The 18,211-nt window shown below is 47.2% G+C and overlaps 1 protein-coding gene across 6 annotated transcripts in view; it reads left to right on the top strand.

The window, feature by feature from the left end:
- PHF21A (PHD finger protein 21A) overlaps positions 1–18,211 on the top strand; it is a 251,601-nt gene that overhangs the window by 198,983 nt on the left and 34,407 nt on the right. For 5 of the 6 annotated variants that reach the window (XM_084631686.1, XM_084631689.1, XM_084631690.1 and 2 more), the window contains exon 6: positions 13,039–13,221. In XM_084631686.1, the coding sequence (XP_084487812.1) occupies positions 13,039–13,221 (183 nt within the window). Of the gene's footprint in view, positions 1–6,436; positions 6,523–13,038; positions 13,222–18,211 lie in introns of those variants that run through there. The other variant, XM_084631687.1, reaches the window with a different exon arrangement.

The raw sequence follows: 18,211 nt of genomic DNA, 5'->3' as shown, positions 1-18,211 counted from the left end.
CCCCAGCACTGCTCGTCCTCCCCGGTGCAGCCCACGGCACAGTCAAAAGGAAGGCGCGGATGTTCCCCGCATTGGAGGCCGGCGTCTTCCAAGGTCTCGAGCACCGATAAGAGTGGGAAGGTTGATAGTTGAGCAGGAGGACCCCATGATGGACATTTTGAGCCCCAAAGGTCCATCTAGAATAGCGCTCCCGCTCATTAAGACCATCCAATCGAATTATAACACTATATGGCAGACCCCGGCCTCCAGCGCTCCAATGGCCAAAGGTGTGGAGCGCAAGTACTTTGCCCCATCAAAAGGCTATGAATTCTTGTTCTGCCACCCAAGTCCATGCTCCCTGGTGGTCTTGGCAGTGAATGAAAAGGAGCGCCATGGACAACAAGCCCTGGCACCTAAGGCCAAAGAGGCAAAACGCCAGGACCTTTTTGGCAGAAAGGTGTACTTGTCAGGGGGCCTTCAGCTGAGGATTGCTAACCAGCAGGCCATCCTCAACAGGCATAATTTTAACTCCTGGTCAGCGGTGGGGAAGTTTAAGGACAGCCTCTGGCAAGGTTCCCAACAGGAGTTTACGGCCCTGGTGGACGAGGGCAAGGCAGTAGCAAAGACCTCTCTCCAGGCCTCCCTGGATTCAGCAGAAGCGGCGGCCAGAACAATCGCGTCGGGGGTGGTCATGAGGCGCTCGGCATGGCTACAGGAGTCAGGCCTGCCGCCTGAGGTCCAGAGTACGCTTCAGGACCTCCCCTTTGAAGGGTCCAGGCTCTTTTCGGACCAGACAGATGCGAGGCTGCATAGCCTCAGGGACTCAAAGGCTACACTTAAGTCACTGGGTATGCACACCCCAGTGATGCAAAGGAAGCCCTTTAAGCCACAGCCTCCCCCTCAGTGCCAGTACCAGCCTCGTCAAGGACATGAACCTTACCGTAGGCGAGGCAGGGATAACAGGCAATGGCGCAATAATAACAACAATAATGCACCGGGTCAGAACCAAGGTCAGTACAGATTCCAGCCGGGCACTAAGCCAGGCTTTTGAAGGTGCGCTTGAGGACAGTGTACCAGTCCAGTCACCGGATCCGTCCCCTTGTTTCCTGAACCGCCTGACCCGTTTCTCCCGTGCGTGGTCCAGCATTATGTTGGACCGTTGGGTCTTATGCATGGTATGGAACGGGTACTCGCTGCAATTCTCTTTCCTCCCTCCCTTCCACGTCCCTCTTCAGGGACCCCTCTCACGAGCATCTCCTAGAGAAGGAGGTTCGCTCGCTGCTGGAGGCGGGGTTGGTAGAGGCGGTGCCGCATGGACTAAGAGGGAAAGGTTTCTACTCCCGGTACTTCCTCATCCTCAAGGCCAGAGGGGGCCTTCGTCCCATTTTAGACCTGCACAGGCTCAACAAGTTTCTGGTCAAGGCCAGGTTCTGCATAGTCTCTCTGGGCACCATCATCCCTTCCCTGGGTCTGGGAGGCTGGTATGCTGACCTCGACATGAAGGATGCATACTTTCATATCGCCATCCACCCAGCACATCGGAGGTTCCTGCGCTTCACCGTGGGCCAAGAACATTACCAGTTTGCAGTTCTCCTGTTCGGTCTAGCCGCGGACCCATGGGTGTTCACAAAATGCATGGCAGTGGTGGCAGCCGTCTTACGGAGGCAGAGGATCTGGGTTTACCCATACCTCAACGACTGGCTCCTGGCAGGTCGATCTGAAGCTGAAGTGCGGGGTCATGTGGATGTGGCCCGGAGATTGTTCCGTGAGCTGAGGCTCCTGGTCAACGTCCCCAAGTCCACTCTCGTGCCCATGCAGAAAGTGGAATTCATAGGGGTGGTCCTGGGCGTGGTGCAGGCCAGGGTAAGCCTTCCAGTATCCTAATTCCGGGCTATCCAGCAAGCGATGGCCTCCCTTCGCCAGTTTCCAATGACAACGGCCAGGTGCTGCCTGCGGCTGCTGGGCCACATGACAGCGTGCATGCACGTGGTCAGGCATGCCAGACTGAGACTCAGGACTATGCCGGCGTGGCTCGCTCGGGTGTACCGCCCAGGCAGGGACCCCCGGGACTTGGTAGTGACAGCCCCAAGGGACGTGCTGGATTCCCTGCTGTGGTGGCAGTCCCAGCCTTGCGAAGGCATCCTCTTTGCCGCCCCACAACTGGACATGATGCTGGTGATGGACACGTCAGACCACGGATGGGAGGGACTCACCTGGGGGACCTCAGGACTCGGGGCTTGTAGTCTGGAGCAGAGCAGTCGCTCCATATCAATGTGAGGGAGCTCAGGGCTGTTTGTTTAGCCTGCCAGACCTTTCACGCCACTCTGAGTGATCACAGCGTGACAGTTCTGACAGAAAACACTACTGCCATGTTTTATATAAACAAGCAGGGTGGGGCCCATTCCTCACCGCTCTGTCGCGAGGCTTTCCTCCTCTGGTACTTTTGTATAGCCCACGCCATTCACCTCAAGGCATCATATCTCCCGGGGGTGCAAAACGAGCTGGCGGACTACCTCATCAGGTCGTATCGCATGCACGAGTGGATGCTCAGAGCGGACGTTGTGCTTTTGCTCTTTGCCAATGCCCAGTGCCCGCGGCTCTGCTCATTCCAGGGCCACAGATGCATTTGCGATCCCGTGGGGAGGGGGCTTGATGTATGCTTTTCCCCCGCTCCCCTTGGTACACAAGGTCCTGCTCAAGGTATGCAGGGACAAGGCAGCAGTGGTATTAATCTATAAACTATAAGCACTGGTTTAATCAATACTATAATACATGGAATCTTGACTTCCTGCTAAATATGTATTCAGAGAATCAAGTGTTTTCTAAATGAGTGGGCTTGAGTTTTGTTAACAAAAGGTTATAGGCTAAAACCAGCACAGTAGTTGCTGCATTGTTTCCTAAAAGTGCAGACTAGCCATTCAAATATTTCAGAGATTTCTATAAACCTTGAATCATTCTGTCAGTGGAATAATTTCTGTCCCCTCTGGCCTAGAGTCCTGCGTTATATCTCTGTATCCTCAGTCATATTCACTGATACAGTTCTTCATTTTTTACTGTATTACTGTTTTTTTACTATTGATAGTTGTACATTTGTCCTCCTTATTAAATATATGTGCATTTAGCTTTGCTACTCCTAAATTATGGCTTTAGTAAATATTTTCCAGTTTAAAGAATAAATATGTGGCAGTGTTCCTTAATCGGCTCTGTTGTCTACATTGTACATTTTGGTATCTTTCTGTTTTATTTAAAAGCATAGCTGTTCTATTTCCCATTCGGTAACAGCAGGATTGTTTTGAAGGGAATGGAGGAAGAGGAGATTGTCTTTAATAAATTCTGGCATAGTCAGCAAATACTTTTTTTTTCCCAGACAAGAGTTCAGGTATTATTTGAAATCGTTGTTTTCTCTTGCTGTTTCATTCTCAGCAGTTGGCAAATCTTAAATCATAAAGAATGTTTCTAGTGCATTGTGAAAATGTAGTAGAGTAGACTTAATAGTCCACTTCCTGAATGTGGTGGAAAGTTACAGCAACTCGCTAGCAGGCAGCTGGTACATTGAAACAGAGCTAGCTTTGTTTCCATGGTAGAAAAAGGTATAAAATGGATAGCCTTGTAATATTCTCCCTCTCTGTTTCTGATGTTTAAACAATAAAAATGGGATGTCTTTTTTTATAGGAATAGTTTTTGGTGAGTGTTCTAAAAAGAAAATACAAAATCACCAAAGGGAATTTTGGGACATGGTGCAAAAGTTGTTAAATCCCTTGAACTGTGTGTGTGTGTGTGTGTGTAATATTGGTTAAAAATTTAAATAAAATTGCACTTTAAAAGTGAGGAAAATATAGTTCTGCTTCAGAGAGCATTCCTGACGGGCATCTTATGAAAACCTTTGCATCTGAATTATCTGGATGAGGACAATGAGTGGACCCAGTTTTAAAAAATATATTTTTGTGTTTCTGGAGGGCCATAGTGGCCCAGAAAATTTCTGGCCTATGCATCATGGAAGCCAGGAAAAATTCTGCAGCCTGAGACCTGAAAATTCTTGGAACAGGCTTGCTACATGAATGAGTCAATAGCATCACTGAGTGTATCAATATTGATAACAATTACAATGGGTAAGAAACACTCAGGTAAGATGCCAAGGACTCTTTGAACTCTTCAGTGTGAACAGGGCTTAATGAAACCTACTGATGACATCAAGGGACTAGGAGCCCTGAAATTATGCAGTAAACTTAATAAGCAGTGTTTGAGAAATGGGTTTTGAAGTGGTCTGATAGTAGCCACTGCAGAGGACTGGCAGGTCTTCTTTGGATAGAATACAGTAAAGAAATAAAGTGAAGGAAGTGCTTGTCTACACTACAGGTTATGTCGGTATAACTTACGTCACTCGGGGGTATGAATAAGCATATAGTGTCTTCACCAAATGCAATGCAGCTGCACCGCTGTAATGCTTCTAAGTGTAGACTAGCCATTATTTTCCCTTTTCTTATGGGTGGAAAGGGGTGGTTGGTATTTGGCTTCAGATGGATTCAACCAATTTTAAAATGATGAGAAGCAGGCAACTTTTCATAAATGTCCAGTATTGAGAAAAAGCAACTACAGGGGAACTTGGACATATTTGAAACCTTTCCTTATGTGTGTCTGATGCAGAAAAAACTATCAAATTATGTTTGATAGTTTATCTGAGTTTAAAAATGTGAAGAAACTGTTAATAAAGAGATAAGAACGGGGACAAAAGAGTTGCAAATGTCTAGGCTTCCAGACCTTAAGGAGATATTTTCAAAGGGTTGTGCAGGGTTTTAGATATGTAATTCCTGTTGATTTTAATAGGAAACATGTGGTCATTGCAAATTTACCCTGAAGACTTGTATGTACTGGAGCACAAACTGATTCAAAGCTGATTAAGCATAGTCCTGGCAACATCAAGGTTGAGAACTATTTTTTTACCACACTTCTAGCGTGATTTAATGCCCCAGAGTGGATAGGGATTTTTTTCAAACCACTATGCTGTCAAATCCAGCTCTAGCAAGGTTCCACTGCAATTGTTGAATATAGTCCCCAGTCCTGCAAACAGAGCTGTGTGGGTGGACCCTTGTGTAACCCAGGCCTGCTTGGTGTGGCTCTGTGTCCCCCTCTGTTGTCACCTAGCCCAGCTAGAGATGGATGAGTCTGTTACAGCCTTAGCTAAAAGGCACAGGGCCGCCCAGAGGGGGGGCAAGTGGGGCAATTTGCCCCAGGCCCTGGGCCCCGCAGGGGCCCCCACGAGAGTTTTCAGGGGTCCCCACAAGAGTTTTTGGTGGCAATTTGGCAGTGGGGGGGGGGTCTTTCAGTGCTGCCGAACACACCCAGAGTGAAGGACCTGCTGCCGCTTCTTCCACTCTGGGTCTTCAGCGGCAATTCGGCGGTGGGGGGTCCTTCCGCTCCATGTCTTTGGCGAAGACCCGGAGCAGAAGAACCCCCGCTGCCAAAGACTCCAGGCCCCCTGAATCCTCTGGGCGGCCCTGAAAAGGCATGTGGCTTTTAGCTCATGCAGTAATGGCTCATACACCTGAGCTTCAGGAGTCCTAGGTTTGATCCTGCCTGTTGATGACTGGTATCTGTCAGCATTACACTTGCACTTGGCTGGTAGATCACCATTGACTTCAATAGGCTCCATGAGTGTGCAAAGATTTGCCCTCACGGATCTGACTGCATAGAATGTAATTGTTTTCAGTGTGGTACAAACTGGCCCCATTGTAGCAAAGTTTGAAAACTGTTTCAGACATGGCTGTGAGCTCTAATATGGACAGGTGCCTTAGGAGTTGTGTAGTAAACTGTCTGATTTTGCAGGTGAAACTAAATTATTTGTGTATGTACAATTCACAGCTGCCCTTGGTAATGAATAATGAACACACTGTTCTGTGGCTCTCTGGCTGTGGAGTAATTTTGTAGCTTCAATGCAGGTGTATTTTTATTGACAGTTAGAAGGAATTTAACTGACAGAAGTTATTGGTCTCTCCTACAAACTTCAGTTTTACTGGTGGTTCCTCCCAACTGAATATCCTTATAATAATTATGGATGGTAGAAAATGCGGCTATCAAGCAGCTCTCAGCATGCTCTAAAAAGCCAGAGTAGACTTCCAACAAAACAAGTTTTTTCTGCTTACACTATCTGTCCTGTGCCAAATATGCAGTCATCTTTTTCCTGCAGGGTAATAATGAAAGTTTGCAAGTGTTTCGCTCCTTTTTTCCCTCCCCAGATCTCCTGGGCTTTGTTTCAGGACCTGGGGGAGGATCAGTTGTGAATGTGATGTGACTCACTTGACTCCTACTCTCCGAAATCCTGTTCTGATTGGCTGTCACCTTGCTGTAACTGTATGGTTTAGGAGTACAAGCCTAACTGCCTTTTTTTTTCTCCTTTTCCTACTGTTCCCTTCTGTTGTAAAGAACACTGTGGGAACGCGTTCTTGCATGGTTGCTGCTGGTTTCCTTGAGTTAGGAAATCAGTAGAAGAACACCATTATCACTGAATTTCTTATGGATGGCTTCTTATGGACCTGTTTGTGTCGGGTACAGTAATTCTTTAGTTTCCTGTGCAGTTTTTATGTGGAGTTCATTTTTGGCAGGTATTACAAATTTGCGTTTATATTTTGTCCTCTGCTGTGTTCTCCTCTCCTCCCCCTCAATTCGGGTTACTTTCTGGAAATTTGTTCTCTCAGTTCCTGTCTCTGCTTGCTGACATGGCACTTTAGCTTGTTACCATGGTTGATGTTTTCAGAAAGCAATTTTAGATTATTGTTAAATTGTTAAATTATGAATGGGCTGACAGACACAGACCAGTTAAGTCTCCATATAAAATTCTTGAATTAAAAAAATATTTTTTACACTACTGTCTTTACTGTGTGCAGTAGGAGGAAACAGATTCAGGCATTGTTAGTCCTTGGCAGTTTTTGGCACTTTTGTGAATACAATAGGAAGTTGTTAATTTTCACTTTGGTCATTTTCAAACTCCCAATTTTTCTGTGGCTTTGGATCTGCTTTTCTTTTAATCTCAAGTATCTGGCATACAACTGTGGAGAGAGTTGTCAGCTGACTCTCAGAATATCAAAGAGCATTTTTAGCAGCCAAATAGCTTTTGCTTGGTACACTTGATAGTTGCTGAATTCAGTCATTTGCAAAAAGGTCAATAATGTGAATTCACAAGTTTCATTGTGTACCTAACAAGAGTTGAATTTCCTTTCTAGTGGACAGTCTCTCTGATCTACTTTTTAAAGTTACAGATATGAAACCCTCCAATTTGGCATTCCACACCGACTGCTTTCTTTCTCTGGGAGGTTGGTAGGTGCGAACATAGTCTTAATTTCCCTTAGGCAGGGAATTTGGAATCAAAAGCATGGATTATTATAGCTAGAGTTGTGTAGAGGACAGAAGTTCTGTTTTGCAAAAGAATTTCAGTTTGCAAAATTTAGCTTTGTTCCAAATTGGTGCAAAAACCAAAAATTTCAAAGTTCTCCGCAAAGGAAAATTTCCCCCTTCTCCCCTTCCAAAAAATTGTTTCGGGTAACTCAAAATGTTTTATTTCAATTTTGACTTTTTAGAATTTTGTATTATAGTATACCATAACAGAAAGTAAAAATTAGTTTCAAATCAAAAAATCAAAATGATTCATTCCAAAAATATCAAAACAGGATATTTTTGACATTGTTAGAACTTTTCTTTCTTGGTTTTAAAAAACAAAATTCCAGCAAAATCGATTCAGTTTCACAAAGCGATTTGATTTTGATGGCATTGCATATCCAATGGAATTTAATTCCATTAAAATTTATCTACTCCATTCCAATTTTAGCTGAGCCCTTTCTACTAGGCCACCATTCTTCCCATTTATTTCATTGCTCTTGAGGCGGGCACGCTGTAGAGTTGGATTGGAGCATTTGACCTCATAGTCAAGAGGGATTTACTTGTTTCTCCTGAGACTTTGAATCTGCCCTAAATTGACCATGGGAGGGGGTATGTGGAAAGTAAGATAGCCTTTTCCTGTGCCACCCAAAAGACTGAAAGTATCCCATTCATGTTGTTCCCAACCCTAGCCTGCCCTAAGGTGCGAGTGTGAAGCTGAGCTTATCCTTGAGCGCAGGTTGCCCATGTGAGGCAGCTAATCAGTCCTTCAGCCTGTAAAATGATCCTCTGAGGATGAAGAAAACCTATCAGGAGAGGGACCTTTATATTAAGTCATCCTTACCTTTCATAAAATCTATAAAGTAGTAGGAAATCTTTACCCTCCCCCCGCAAAAAATGCCTGTACCATGATTTCTCCCCCCACCGGTCATCAAAACTGTTTGCCCTACTAGACCTTCTTTGTGGTGGTGGTGGTAATAATTAAAATTTTTAAAAATACATGAAAAAATGTTGAAGTTGCAAAGTCAAGGAATCAGAAGTTAGGAAATGTCAGAATTAAGGATGCCTGTGCAGCCTTCATTTGGACCCCTTAAGTAGAGCAGGAGTTCTACTGTAGTTAAAACTGAGATTCGCTTACTGTTTAACTGTGAGTTTTTTGAGGTATCCAGTATTTAATTACATGATCACATACTATTTTTTCCACTGTCTCGTTCAGTCCACAGAATACTGTATATTCTGGGAATGAATCGGGGTTGTGTAGTGCATGAAGCTGTTGTCTGTACAATCCCATCCTCATCTGTTTTAGATGTTGAAAGATGTATAATGAATTTTCTGGGTGCCCAAACAACAGGGGCGATATTTGCAGAACTTCTGAGTACTCCTTGATTGGGGCTGTATTTTGAATGCACACAATGATTAAAAATGCTAAGTAGTCTGAAAAATCAGGCCCTAGGTGTCCCACCCAAATTAGTAGACATTTTTTACCTTAATTTCTCTATGCCTCTGTTACCAATTTATAAAATGGGGATAATAATGCCACCTCCTCTGCATAAGGGTTTTGAAAATAAATTCATTGATGTCTGTGAAATACTTGGATAGTACAGTGAATGCACCTTGGAAATGCCCATGAGCAAATTAATAGTTTTGCATTCAGTACAGGGGTTGGATCATGGGTGGCACGTGAACCACTGGCTGGAGGAGGCTAAACCCCAACCCTGCCCCTTCTGGCCAAGGCCCCGCTGGAGTCCAGCCCCACCTCCCATCAGAGCCGCCGCCCCCCTCTCCCCCACAGCCCCTGGCCCACTTCCACAGCTAGCACCCCAGCCCCAAAGGCGCGCTGGGAGAGTGGACAGCGCACGGCCCCATCCTCTCAACCCGGGGGAGCAGGAAGGCAAGCGGTGCGTGGCCCCATCCTCCACAGCTCAGGAGGGCGGGCAGCGTGCAGCCCCAGTCCTGGAGCATGGGAGGGAGGGCAGCACATGGCCAAGCCTCCCCAGCTCCGGAGTGTGGGAAGGCACGGCCCCAGACCCAGAGTACTGGGGGGCTGGATTGGGAGCCAGGAGGACTACTGGAGCTGCAGCGTCACAGCAGGGGGTGGGGTCATGCCTGGTTGTTTGGGGCGGCAACGCCTCCCCCTGCCTATGTGACCCACTGCCCATGGGTTGGATGATGTATAATAGATAAGACCTGAAGCCACACTTTGAATGAGGAGGATAAAAAGAATATTGAGTAACAATACAGTCACTAAGCACTGTCCATTCTGTACTCTGAATGAGATAGGGGTCTGTGGAAAATATAGTGTGAAATCATTTAATTAGGACCGTCATAATGCATACAAAGACAGGAGCCTGTGATGGGATCTATCAGGCCTTTTTGGTTGCCTGGGTTTTCCTGAAGCAGTGGTGGTCTCAGGCCTAGGCTGTCTCATAGGAAATGAGATAAGACTGACGGCCTGCGTTCTCACACCCAAGAAACAGGTACAGGTTTTCTTGGGATTGACAAGCTGTTACTGAAGGTTCATATCCCATTTTGCAGCTCTTTTGGCAGATCTCATGAAAGCCACTGCAACCAGAGCAATCCAGTGGATAACTGAATGTAACAAGCCCTTTACCAAAATAAAGACTTTCTTCTTCAAGTGATGGTCCCTGTCTGTATTCCGCTGAGGGTTAAGCACATGCACCATATGCCTGGAGCCAAAGCTTTTGAAAGTAGTACTGTTCTGTGGTCTAAGCATGTGCCCTATTCTGCCTCGTCTCACCAGAGGTGATAAACGGTGCGACAGGCTGCCAGCGTCTCCAGTTCCTTCTCAAGGCCACATGTTCCAAGTCGGAGCTTCTACTCCTATCATCCTCGTGATGAACTTTCCAAAACTTTCAAAACTATCGTTAGTGTTGTTTGTAGTTTAAATTTCTTATCTGTTCCTGCATTTATTTTTTGGTTTTTCTTCGATTCTTTCTTTCATACCTGATTTAGAAATTGGGACGCCACTTCGACAGTGTTTCCCCCAACTTTACACCCCCGCCCCCGCTTCCACCTCCGTAATGTGGGGCTGGGTACTGGATTATGCTGAAGACACTGGGTTTCAAAACCTGTCATTCCTGCCCTCACTAGTTTTCCATCACCAACGAGCACCACCACTGTTTGTACTGCTTAGGGGAAGCCCATATTGCGTCCAGGTGAAGTATGTGCCTCTCCTGCCCATACTTGGGAGAACCAGAGTCTCCGTTTTAGGAAAGACCTTATGGAGGCTGCCATGGGAGCAGTATTAGATCTTGGATGGGGAACCCCCTCCCCTTGCCCCCCCAGTACATCAGCCTGAATAGGCGAAGCATGCCCCTTCTGCCGCAGAACCTGCATCAGGCTCCGTTGGTACCAGTGCTAAGAACCCCACACTGGGGCTTAGCCATGAACCAAGGAAGGATGCACATAACCATGGCAGTAAGTCTTCCTCCAAGTCTCAGAAGTACTCTGCACCGTCCATGGGTTATGGCTAGGCTGATTGGCAAACTGGGAGCCATGATGGCTAACCCCTCCTTTACTACTTTCCATAAAGACAAGATCTCTTTATGCCTTCACCCCAAGTTCCTACCCGGGGTGGCTTCCCAATTCGACCTCAATTACCTACCTTCTTACTCAAGCCTCGAATGAGAAAAGAAGGCTTCACTCATTCGAAGGGCATTGGCTTTTTACCTTGAGCAGACAAAGCTGTATAGGAAATCCCCTGGGTTTTTCATTGCCATGGTGGAGAGAATGAAAGGGCAAGTCATTTCCACCCAGAGAATCTCCAAGTGGGTCTCGGGGTGCATTATGCACTGCTATCAGTTATCAGGATGATCCCCACCTCGAGGGATTCGGGCCCATTCCATGAGATCACAAGCATCAACTACAGCCGCACTCCACAATGTGCCCTTCACAGATATATGCAAGGCAGCCACATGGAGTTCAGTACACACCTTTTCCACACACTACACTCTAGTGCATGATTCTGCAATGGACTCTTGGTTATTTGTTACTCACCCTCAGTGGAATACCATAGGGACCATGGCTTGAAGAAGAAAATGAGATTACTTACCCATAACTGGAGGTTCTTTGAGATGTGTGGTCCCTATTTGTATTGCAAACCTATCTTCCTCCTTCCCTCTGCTGCGGATTCAACAGCTCTGTGGTAGAGAAGGAACTGGAGACGCCGGTGGCCCAACCATCCCTTTATCACCTCAGGCAAGACCATGGCGCATACACGGACAGCTGAACAGTACTACTTTCAAAAGGTCCGGCTCCGGGCGCATGGTGCATGGGCATAATGCTCAGTGGAATACAGATAGGGACCACACATCTCAAAGAACCTTCAGTTACAGGTAGGTAACCTCATTATCCTATGTCAACTTTCTTCGGTGCCTGGACTACTCATGCTCGTTTTTACTGCAAATTCAAACTTCCCCAGTTGCTTTGGGAACAGTGTTTTCATATAGTTCTCAAGGTGTGGAACATCCAGTATTATACCTAAATTGGAAACTGCAGTGAGGAGAGATTAGATACTCCACCATCAAGCAGGAGTGCTTGGCCATCAGATTGGCTGTAGGGCCTTAACAACATTATCTTTTAGGGGTTCCCCTTGACCTAATAATGGATCATGCATCATTTAAATGGTTGCAGACGATGAAGGACAATAATCCTGGTGTTACTCAGTGGTATTTGGTGCTGCAACAATGTGCCTTTCATGTGCAAAACCAAAGGGGTTCACATCATCAAGGTGCAGTTTCCTTTCCCCAAGATAGTGGGCTTATTGCAGAAGTGGGAGATTGGGCCCTAAAGCTCGTTCTGCAGGGGGAGGTGTGTGATGAGGTCTATCAGGCCTTCTCTGCACCCCTGCTGGAAGTGTCAGTGCCCTGACACTCCCAGCTAAAAGTAAACCTGTTCAGACCAGGCTACCAACAAGATTTAGTCCTCCAGAGGCCGAGATGGGCCTGGAGAAAGTGACCAATCAGGAGCTAGCAGACTAGTTAAGAAGGCTTGCCTGCTTCTTCTGAGGGATCCATGTCTCATCCAGTTCTCAGTGCAGGATGAGACTGGGACAGAGGAGCAATCAGTGCCAACTCTGAGACTCTTAATAAGTCTGTATTGATCATGTGCCAACTGCGATTTTCAGAAGCTTATGAATTGGCCAAATTTTGGTGGTTTTCATAGGGACAGCAAAAAGCCCATCTCTGTCACGAGGGCAACACCCCTGCTAAACTTAAAGCCCCTGTTCCAAAGCATGGAGGCAAGTCACCCATTAGGCGAATGGTAGGGTTGGGAATAAAACCCCTGTCTCATGAGTCCCAATCCAGTGTTCCATCTACTAGACCACGCTGGTTCCCAAATCCTAAAAAAAGAAATCCTGCTGGAACTTCTGAACAAGACTTTTTCAGTAAACACTTTACTCTTTCTTCTTAAGCCGTGTGGGAGAAAAGGATTTATTTTAGGCAGTGGTGGGGTCAGGATTTCTTTTATTTCTAAACATATGACGTATTTCTCTTACCAAAGTGACAATATGAATCCTTTGCGTTTTGCCTCCATAATCCAGTAGAAAAGGTCCTAAAACATTATTCTCTTATTTATTTATTTATTTATTTATTTATTTATTTAATATATATATATATATGCAACTAAATTCTATAACCATTTCTGTTTGTGTTTCTGTTCATCTGGTAGAAGAGAGTGGTGGAACAGCTGCGGAAGAATCTGATTGTAAAGCAGGAACAGCCAGATAATAAGTTTCAAATACAGCCATTGGTACAGTCAGAAAACAAACTACAAAATCCACAACAGCAACCACTACAACAACTTCAGCAGCAGCAGTCTACTGCACCCTCTCCAAACCTGATTGGATCACAGGTAAAAACACTGGAAGCCTTTCTGTGATATGTAGGGCATGTTGTTTATTTAGGGTGAAATTCATCTCTGTGCAGATGGATGAGCATAAAGGCTAATTTAAGTCCTTGAAACAGAGTTCAAGTGGGACTTAAATGGTGTGTAGGCCTTGTGGTGGCCCTCTGCGCAAATGGATTTGCCCCTTTGTGCACATACAAGTGGGGTTCTGTTCCTGGTCCCTTCTTTTGCTGTCACTTCTAACCAAAGTCAAAATAAATTGCAGTTTATGATTTTTGTTATTTCTGTTAAAAGCAGGTTCAGAACCTCCAAGTTCAGGAATGGAGGAAGTACCACCTTTCTAAAAAGTAAATGTTAACCAGTATTTCTTCTAGTATGCAAGGGCAAGAATTGTAGCCCATAAGGCATCTATACATAGTGAGTCTGAAGAAGCAGTTAAGGTCTGTTATATCAGTATGACTCACCCCATACAGTGGAACAGTTTTCTAGTTCAGTTGCACAGAAGAGCAGAGGTCAAAACACAATGCACTGTAGAGCAGGTCATGTTTACATAGGAGTATGGTAGCATTCACTCTTGGAGTTCCCTGAAGTATACGATTCTTTTTTTTAAACCTTCAAGGTCTACTCTTCATGTAAAACTTATACTTAGAACTAGGTGTTCTGTGATCTCATAAGTCCCAGTTCAATAAAATACTGAAGTACTTGAAGTTAAGTATATGCTTTAGTGTTTTGATGAATCAGAGTAATAGTTCTTCTTCGAGTGCTTGCTCATGTCGATCCTTTCTAGGTGTGCACATGCCCATGTGCACCGTCGTTGGAGATTTTTGCCTTAGCGGTATCCATAGGGTTGGCAGTGGCACACTGGAGTGCCATGTTCATGCATCGGTATATTAGGCACTACTGACCCTGTGCCCTCTCAGTTCCTTCTTACCATCCCTGATAGTTGGTCAGAGCACCTTATCTTGCATTGCAAGAGTGTTAGCAGTTCTTAATAGCCCATTGTCTGTCATCTTTGTATATAGTTCTTAAGTAGTTAGCCATTAAGTTAAATGTTAGTTTAGTTGCTGAAGTCCTCACTGGGACTTTGCCCCAGAGTAGGGCATGCCCCATTCCCCAGGCTTCAAACCGTGTTCGTCATGCAACAGGCCAATGTCTGTTAGTGACCCCCACAGCAGCTGTTTGAAGTGCTTGGGAGAATTCAATATAAAAAACAAGCGTGGGATTTGCAAGAACTTTTGTCTCAAAACCCAGAAGGAGTGGAATATCCGTTTGAAAGCCCTTCTCATGGAGGCTGCACTTCGTCCGGCGTTGGAAGCCTCACGATCGGACTCCGCTTCCAGCACCGCAGCATTGGTGTGGAGCACTCCGCCTGGTACCATTCCCCCTTGGTGGTGCCCGAAAAGCATCTCCATGACCTAGGACCCCAGCCCTGCAACCTCGGTCTCCAGCCAGAAGACCCAGTTCTCCAGCACCATGCCCTCCTTTTACAAGGCATGGAACACTGGAATCGAGGCACTGATCTCCATTCTCTCAGTATCGGCCAGCCTCTCACCAGAGATCACCCTGGCGCAGATCCCTATCACCTAGATGATCTCCCAGGCATCGATCCCCACCAGTGTAGGACCGCTCACCATCGCAGCACTGGTCTCCGCTGTCCCAGTACCGCTCAATGGACAGATGCCGATCCCCATCCTCTCAGCATCGGTCTCCAGCAAGGGTCAGCCAGCAGACACAGGCCTCCAGAGCCCCACCTTGGTCACTGGAAGGTGATTGGTCCGAGTCGGAGCCAGAATTCAGTCCCTCACCAAGGAAGTATGGCTTTCAGTCGGCACCAGAGATCTGCACGACATCTGCGGTGGCGGCATGGCAGCAGGGCCAGTGGCCGGCTTAATGGCCTTATTGGAATCCTTGGGGTATACGAATGATGCCGGTTGCATACTCCCACCACTCCTCCCTAGCCGCCTCGGACAAACGACACCTAGCACCGGGTTCGGAGCACAGTGCAGAATCTGACATGGGGACAGCACAACAGGTGCCAATGCCTAGGGAGCCATCCCCAGAAGGGAAAGGGGAACCCACCCCTCCACCTGCAATGCTCTCATCGTCTTTGTTGCTGCATAAAGCGGTGGCAGGGCCCTCCCAGACTGATAGTCTCCCCCCAACGACTTTAAAGAGCACCACGCTCTCCTTAAGAGTGGGTGACAACTTAAACCTGAAAATTAAGGAGTTGGTGGCAAGTGGGTGACCTTTTCAATGTCATATCTTCCACTGCCTCGGCCCGCATCATGCTGCCAGTCCACCCAAGGGTCCTCGGGATCACTAAGGAGTTGTGGCAGACCTCTTCCATTCTGCCCACTTCCAAAAAGGCAGAAAAGAAGTATTATGTCCCCACAGAGGGGTGTGAATATCTCTGTATGCACCCACCTGCTGGGTTTCTGGTTGTGTCCACAGTCAACAAGAGGGACAGGCAGGGACAGGTGAGCAGCACACCTAAGAATAAAGACTCCAAGAGACTGGACCTTTTTAACAGAAAGATTTATTCGATGGCCAGTCTGCAATTTCAGGTGTCCAACCACCAGGCCCTGTTGGGCAGGTACAGTTTTAATTTGTGGAACTCCCTTGGCAAGTTCGAGGAGGCCCTCCCACAGGACCACACCCAGGAGTTGGCCACAATAGTGGAGGAGGGCAAATCAATGGTGAGGGGCACCCTCGAGATGGCCTAAGACGCAAGGGGCTTGGTGACCAGGGTTGTTCCCTCTGCAGTGGTGATGAGGCGCAGCTCTTGGCTGCAATCCTTGGGTTTATCCGAGGAGATGCAGCCCACTCTCCAGGACCTCCCGTATGAGGGAGCAGGGGCTCTTCTCTGAGCTCATGGGTGCAAGGCTGCATGACCTTAAACTCCCATGCCACCCTCCACTCCCTGGGCCTTCATGCTCCACAGCAGGCTAGGAAGCAGTTCTCTCCTCTTTCTCCTCCTAGGTCCTGGGAGCGTCCCCAGAAGGGCACTTATAGGAGAAAGGACAGAGACAAGGGGTTTAAATGACAATGCCCCTCGTCCTCCCATTCGCTTGCTTAGCCCAGCCCTTCAAGACACCATGGGAGCCAAAGACAGGCATTCTGAGGGTGTGCTCAAGGATTGCACCCCAGTCATATTCCAAGATCCACCCTCCTATTTGTTCCTCAACGGTTGCGGCCCTTCCAGTCAACCTGGTCCCAAATAACCTCGGACCGTTGCATGCTCAACGTAATATCTTCAGGCTACACCCTACAGTTCTTAGCCTCCCCTCCCTCCGTCCCCCTTTGCCATTCCTCTTCAAGGACCCTTCTCATGAGCAACTCCTCTCCCAGGAGGTAGACCACCTCCTCAAAATGGGGGCAGTAGAGGAGGTCCCTCGGGAAATGCGGGGAAAAGGGTTATACTTCCATTATTTCCTAATCCTGAAGGCAAAAGGGGGCCTGCGACCCATCCTAGACCTGCGACACCTCAACAAGCATCTCAAAAAGTTGAAGTTCCACATGGTTTCCTTGGCCTCCATTATTCCCTCCCTGTATCTGGGAGACTGGTATGCTGCCCTCAACTTAAAGAATGCATATTTCCATATCTCCATCTTCCAAGGACACAGAAAGTTCCTCCGTTTTATGCTGGGCCAGTGCTGTTTTCAGTTCACAGCACTACCCTTTGGTCTTTTTTCAGCCCCGAAAGTGTTTACAAAATGCATGCCATCAGTGGCCATTTACCTAAGGCATTGGGGTATTCAGACTTATCTGTACCTCAATGACTGGTTCATCAAAGGCCAATCCTGGAATCAGGTGCAGCTGCACCTCATTCTGGTTCACTCCACCTGTCATGATCTAGGTCCGTTAATAAACAAGAAAAAAATCAACTTTAGTTCTGGTGCAGCGTATAGAGTTCATTGGAGCAGTCCTCGACTCTACTTGGTCCAGAGCCTTCCTCTCCGGAGCCCGATTCCGAGCCGTCACAGACCTGATCTCATGCATGCGAGGCCACCCTCTCACCATCGCTCAGGTTGTTGGGTCACATGGCAGCCTGTACTTACGTGGTCCGCTACGCATGGATTCGCCTCAGGCCCCTACAGGCTTAGCTGGGGTTGGTCTGTATCCCCAACAGACACAACATAGACCTTGTAGTCTAGGTACCGAACCACATACTGTCATCACTCACATGGTGTTTGAATCTCATATCTGTGTTGGAGGGAGTCCCCTTTGCGTCTCTGGCCCTGTCGGTTACCCTAGTCTACAATGCCTCAGATCTGGGGTTATGGTGAGCAGACGTCCCGATATTTAGTTGTTTGTCCCGCGTCCCGACCGATGTACGGTCGGGACGCCATTTGTCCTGATATTTTGCTTCGGCGGCACTTTGGCTTTTTTTTTTTTTTTCCCCCTTGGGGCAACAAAAAACCTAGAGCTAGCCCTGGTGGCGGGCTTGAGCCTGTGGCTGCCCCCCCATGTGTCCCGATATTTTGTTCTTGTCATCTTGTCACCCTGTCTGGGGTGGGGAGCCCACATGGAAAATCTCAGCATGCAAGGTTGTTGGTTGAGTAACAATTGCTTCCTACGCATAAATGTCAGAGCTCAGAGTGGTTTGCTTGGCCTGCCAAGCTTTCTTTCCTCATATAAAGGGCAGGTTGGTTCAGATCCTGACAGACAACACCGCCACAATGTTCTATATTGACAAGCAAGGCGGATCCCGATCGTCAGTCCTTTGCCAAGAAGCTCTCAGACTGTGGAACTTTTGTGTTCAGCATGCCATTCATCCCTTAGCTGCACACCTCCCCGGGGCCAGGGATGCGAATGGTTTGCTCCATTCGGAGGTGGTAAGCGTCACCTTCCAGAGATGGGGGACTCCCCGAGTGGACTTTTTTGCGTCCATTACCCCATTACAGCTGCTGCTCCTCCAGCCGGACCTGCTGTCCCAGAACCATGGCAGTTATCTGCACCCAAACCTCACAGCTCTGTACCTGACAGCTTGGCTGCT

Source organism: Lepidochelys olivacea (genome assembly GCF_965140295.1).
Source record: "Lepidochelys olivacea isolate rLepOli2 genome assembly, chromosome: 6".
Classification (NCBI taxonomy): Eukaryota; Metazoa; Chordata; order Testudines; family Cheloniidae; genus Lepidochelys; species Lepidochelys olivacea.
This window is presented reverse-complemented; position numbering and strand designations above follow the sequence as displayed.